General features: G+C 50.1%; 1 protein-coding gene across 2 annotated transcripts in view; it reads right to left on the reverse strand.

The window, feature by feature from the left end:
• Phactr2 (phosphatase and actin regulator 2) overlaps positions 1 to 3,428 on the reverse strand; it is a 309,714-nt gene extending 306,286 nt beyond the window's left edge. The window contains exon 1 of one of the 2 annotated variants that reach the window (XM_008829813.3): positions 3,182 to 3,428. In XM_008829813.3, coding sequence (XP_008828035.1) covers positions 3,182 to 3,413 — 232 coding nt within the window. In that variant the 5' untranslated portion in view covers positions 3,414 to 3,428. The remainder of the gene's footprint in view (positions 1 to 3,181) is intronic. The other variant, XM_008829815.3, reaches the window with a different exon arrangement.
• Between the last annotated feature and the right edge of the window lie 2,343 nt (positions 3,429 to 5,771).

Consider the following 5,771-nt stretch of genomic DNA (forward strand, 5'->3'; position numbering starts at 1 on the left):
TTATCTATTTTCATATGGATTTTAAATTATGAAATTATAGTTTTTCTGAAAAAGCATACATATTTTTAATATGAAAAAAAGGCTCCTGAAGCTAAAAGTCAAATAAAAGCCCCTGAAGTCTAAGTCCAACACACTCTCCTTTAGGAAATTCTGGTAACAACCCAAGGCAGTCAGGGAAGTGGGTGCTTTCAGGATGTGCCCACAAAGTGCTAGCACTAAACAGGTCTTTAAAAATGCTTGGCACTGACTGATTCTACTTGCAGCAGCTGGAAGTTTTAGAGACTGGGTTTTCAGGATGGACAGGAAGCTGGGATGGAAGGTCCACTGATGGTTAAGGTCAGAAGGGGGTAGTTCTTTGTCTTGAAGCAGGTGTTGTCCAAAACCTGTGGAGAAAAATCCTCTCCTATTTCTACAGCATTGCCAAAGGTGAAATCCCTTCTCTCTCAACACTCTCCCAGCCCCAAGCACCGGTACCAGGGAGTTAAAGTCGCAATTAGAAATGATCCCTTAGGAAGAACTCCGACAATAGCTGATTCAAGAATGGGAGTGAGGAAAGATACAGTAGTGGTGGTAAGGCCAAGAGGGATGGGAGGAGGCACAAGTGCTTCAGTCCTCAAGCTTTGGGCTTCCACTTGCCCAGGCCGTTTTGGTCACAGTATTCTGATATGCATGACCATAAGATGGAGATTCTCAAGCTTGGACATGCCTTAGAATCACTTGAAGCCCAACTGTACCTAATGCCAATTACAGCAGAATCCCTGGGGTGGAACCAGCCCCAAACTTTTTACTGTTGCTTTTTCAATTCCCCAAATTGATTCCTTTCTGTAGCTAAGTTTGAAACCTGGTCTCTGAAAGAAAGACTTCATAGACTTTAAAATGACGGAGAAGAGCCTGGATGACTTTTACATGCAGATTCAGATTAAGCTGGTCTAGGAGGGGCTGTGATTAGGAGATGAGGCTGAGGCTGGTACTGCCAGTCCAGTAGCAGGTTCTAGAAAAACCACATAGGACCTAGTTCTGGATACTGCCTCTGAGCATGCCCAGAGCTTCTGGGAAGGGTCTGGAAATTGGCCCTCATAGGAAATGCTCCTAGGTATCTGTGAGGGACTGCTCAGTTTTGTTCTCCTTATTCAAGGAAAGGTGAGGTTGTGCTAGCCTGCACTTAAGAGACACAAAGCTTAGTTCTGAAAATGGAATGCAGCCCCATAGCAGATGTTCACTCTCCAACCTGTGCGCTAACATCCTGTGATGCAGGAGACAAATGGAGGAAAGCTGTCACTTCCTTAACATCCTTTAGGATGGCACAGAGAAGACTGAATCCTTGGAAATAAGCACTGTGTACACACATACACGGTTAAAGAATTTTTCATGTTCTTTTTCTGCATATAGGTTTGTTGATTCCTGTCTTTAAAAATGAAAAATGGAGACCCAGCTATGTTTACTTATCTACTCACCAACTGAACTAATGCTTGTCTTCAGGGTCATTGGAACAGTTAAATCTGTGTAAAAGTCAACCAAAGTTATTCAAAGCAAGAATTCTGTTTGGCCAAATCACCAAGCAGAAAGCAACATGCATTTCCACTCAGTACGTTTCACAAAATACATTCAGAAGGAGAACCTTGAGATGATGATTCTTGGTACTGGACATTTCACAACTGGGACTGGCTTTCTCTAATGTGGTATCCAAAATCAGATCAGACACACCACTGATGCTTTTCATGCTTTCATTAAGTAACAGAGACAACAGTACCAGTAAAAAAAAAAAAAAAAAAAAAAAAAAAAAAAAAAAAAAAACAGAAGACTGTGATGAAGAGCAGTTAGCTAGCTGAAGTTGGGACAGAGGCATAGAAATGTGCACTTTTTAAACTAGAATTTGGCTTCTAGTAGAGTGAGGTTGCGTTCAAGATCAAGTAAGAGGGCCAGTGAGATGGTTCAGTGGGACCTTGCTGTCAGGCCTGACCACCTGAATTCCATCCCTGAATTCAAAAGGGTGCTGCAGTGAGCTGAACACACAAGTTGTCCTCTGACACACATGCATTACCACACGTGGCCTGCACTAAAGAGAACACACAAATAAATAAATGGAAAAATATCAAGGGAGGCCTAGCCCCAGAGCACAAGAAAGGCGCAGGGTTGGGGGACGCCGGAAGTGTGTAGTGCTGGTCATGGCTGGGTCCTTTCCTGCAACTGACAGTCCCACATTGGCCCCATTTCTAGTTTCCCAGCTTCTATACAGCCTCTATAGGTTGTAAATCATAAAACAATCCTTAGAACTTAACACATCTACAGAACTAAGGAAAGTTATACCGTTCTTAGGATGATGCTTTGTTCAAAAGCATTTTCAATAATTACTTAACCCATCTAATCTCTCCATGTGATATTTCTATGCTAACGTTCCGCATTAACCACTGAGATCTGAGAGACGAAGTTGAGCGATTTATTCAACATCACTCAACACAGGCTGAGTGGGGTCAGGCCTCGGTAGCTTCTGCCCGGTTCGGTGGACAGTCCGGTCTCCGAGGACACAGCACTGAGGGTCTCGGAGACAGCAGCAGTACTAGCTCTAGGCTTTCCAGATAACGTGAAAGGCGAAGTGCACACACCGCCGGGTCAAGCTCTCACCAACACCTGCACGGAATTTTACAAGCAGGGAAGCTCACATCCCAGGTCTTCTTACCAGCAACCCCCTAAAAAAATCTGTATTTCAGATGCACGGGTAGTTTGCGAGAGCTCCCAAGCCCCAGCCCGAGGCAAGGGAACCACACCCTTCCGAGGGACCACGGTCGCGCACCAGACCCGGGAAGGTTCCTCTTTCTGATGGACAAACCCAGCACAGAAGCCCACAGTAGTGCTGCCTGGCGCGGCACAACCGAGCGGATGGCCTGGGAACCCGCAGAGACCTTGCGCTGCACCCAGGCAGGCAAAAGGCACAGCCACCCACCCACCCAGGAGCGCCCTGTGGTTGCCTGCAGGTCTGCGGAGGGACACGGAGCCTCTGCAGCCGACAGGAGGTGACGATGCTGGGACAGCAGCCGACGATGCTGGGACAGCAGCCTTCGCCCCGGCTCCCCGCCTCCAGCCTACCCCACCATTGCCCACGGGCTACCCGGGGCTGGTCGCTGCACCCCCACCGCCACCTGCCCAGGACCGGCCTCCCCGGGCCACCCCACGCCACCCTTACCTGAGCCGGATATGTGGACCCGGAGCGGGCGGCCCCTGCTGGAGGCCGACGTCAGGTCGCTCTGGGAGCGGCCACGGGGACTCGGGTCCCCGGGCAGCCAGCGCAAGGCAGGCGCGGACCGGCCGCCGGGCGCCTCGGGCTCGGGGAGCAAAGCCACCTCCGCCGCCACCGCCGCCTCCTGCCCGGCCGGCTGGTCCGGCGACATCGCCGGGCTCCTGCCAGCTTCCGCCATCCGCTCGCGGCTCCGGCTGGGAGCGAACACAGGGTGGGGCCGGCGCGGAGGGCTGAGCTGATCGCTGCGGCCCCGCGTGGAGACCCCGGGCGGGCGAGCTGGGCGGCCGGCAGTAGCCGGCGCGCAGCGCGGGAGGAGGAAGAGCACTGAAAAGTTTGCACAGGAAGGAGCCGCCTACAGCCACTCTCGCTCCCACCGCTACAGCCACACGGCTGGGAGCCCAGCCGCCCTCGGTACCCGGGGACCTGCCCCGCGGCTCCTCCCCCAGGCGCGGCACCTCCGCAGGGAGCCAGGGGTCTGTCCCGGGTGGGTCTGTCTCCTCTGGCCCAGCTGGCCTCAGAGAAGTGGAGTTTGAGCTGCGATGCAAGGTCGGGGTTAACAGAACCATTTGCACCCGGGCGGGGCGGGGTGGGGACACGCGTGCACACACCTGACCGCTTGAGCTAGGACAGAGACGGTCACAGGCCGTTTGCAGGTGCTAAACGCGGGCGCTAAAGGGCTCTGGATTTGTGTTCCTGGCAGACCTGGAGTCTCTTGTGAAGTCAAGCGCATTGATCCTCCCTCCTCTACCACCTCTTGCCCTCGTCAAAGCTCATCTTCTCTCACAGCTCTACATTCCTGGGCTCTGCTGGGTCAGACTCAAAGGTCAGGTTTTTAAAAACTCACTCTTCTAAGAACTCGCATCACAGATGTGGTGTCTGAGTCGATGCTTTCCAACGGAAAGACAGCGGAGGTGACTGGCACTGAACACAGTGCCCTGGAGGTTGCAGAAGGGACAGAGATTTTGCCAATTTGAGCTGGTGACTTCACAGCCCTAACTTTATCAGTTTCACCGTTAAGCTCCCCAGTCGTCGCTGGCCCAGAATTGAAGCTGTAAGTCAAAACTCATCTCTGGAAGTTTCTAGCAATGTAGGAATGTCGCTGGGTTTCACCACAGGGACCATTGATAGTGCCAGGAAAAGTGGGAGACTGAGGGGGTAAGGGAGGACAGGATTAGAAGTTACCATTCAAAACACACACACACGCACACACACACGCTCACGCACACACACCGTTCATTAGGCACGTTGAACATAATACTTCATTTAATAAGAAAATAAACTCAAGCATAAGATAAAAGAGAAACAAAAACCAAGAGTGCAAGCTACACTTGCACAAAGATACCCACAGAGGCCTGCAGCAACTAGGTCAGTACTAACAGCACTCCCTTGACAATTGAAAAAGGGCTTTTTCTCACAACTCTGTGGAGAGGACCTGACTATTCCAGCTTTGCTGAGAAAAGTGTCCAAATACAAGTTCGTTTCCACAGTCAGCCAAGGTCATCTGGACTTGCTGTAACCATTTCCTGCTAACAAACCTGCAAATCTACAGTACTCCAGAGCCAGCCAGATGGCTCATCAGGTAAGGGTGTGCTTGCCACCTCGAGACTGAGGACCCGAGTTCAATTCCCAGGACCACATGGTGGAAGGAAAGAACTGACTCCCCCAAGTTCTCCTCTGACCACCACATGAATGCTCTGATCTATAGAATCACACACACACACACACACACACACACAAATGAGTAAATAAATAAATTTTAAAAATTAAATCTATAGCACTCCAGATGTGACTTTACTTTCTTGGTGTCTTGTGCGGTTGAGGAGAGGAAAGATCTGTGGTTTCAGAGAAGGGAAGATAAGGTTACAGGACACTTTGATGGACTTTATATTTATACTTACCCTGAAGAGTCACTCTTGCTACATCTAATTATAATTAGATTAGCACATGAGCATAGAACACCGAGAACTTACGTTTGCTAGCTGGGCATCCACTGTGTTCTAGACACCAGCTTCTGTGATCATCCATGTTCCTATGTCTTCTTCCTCTGCTGCTGTCTCCCCTCCCCCACTCACAAGCCATCTTTACTCTGAGACATACATTCCAGCTTCCCACCCATGAGATTTACCCCATCCTCTTTCCATTGCTTGCTACATGAGTGTACATATGTCTTTTAGGCTGCTGTCTCCCCATCCTTTGGTCAATCTCCTGTGTCATCTTTTGTGAAGATAAATGGGTAACTAAATGCTTTAAAACCTGAGAAGTTGTCCCTGGCTCTTAAAAATTTTCTCTTGCTCTGTTAAACACCATGACCAGAAAGCAACTTGGGGGAGGAAAGGGTTTATTTTATCACACACTTCCATCATCACAGAGTACAGCTAGGGCAGGAGCTCAGAGCAGGAACCTGGAGGCAGGAGCTAAAGCACAGACCATGGAGGCACACTGTTTATTGGCTTGCCCTTTTGGCTTGGCTTGTGCTCAGTCTGCTTTCTTATACAATTCAGGACCACCTGCCCCAGGGTGCCACCACCCACAGTGG

Source organism: Nannospalax galili, unplaced genomic scaffold (assembly GCF_000622305.1).
Source record: "Nannospalax galili isolate Female #2095 unplaced genomic scaffold, S.galili_v1.0 scaffold154, whole genome shotgun sequence".
NCBI classification, from domain to species: domain Eukaryota; kingdom Metazoa; phylum Chordata; class Mammalia; order Rodentia; family Spalacidae; genus Nannospalax; species Nannospalax galili.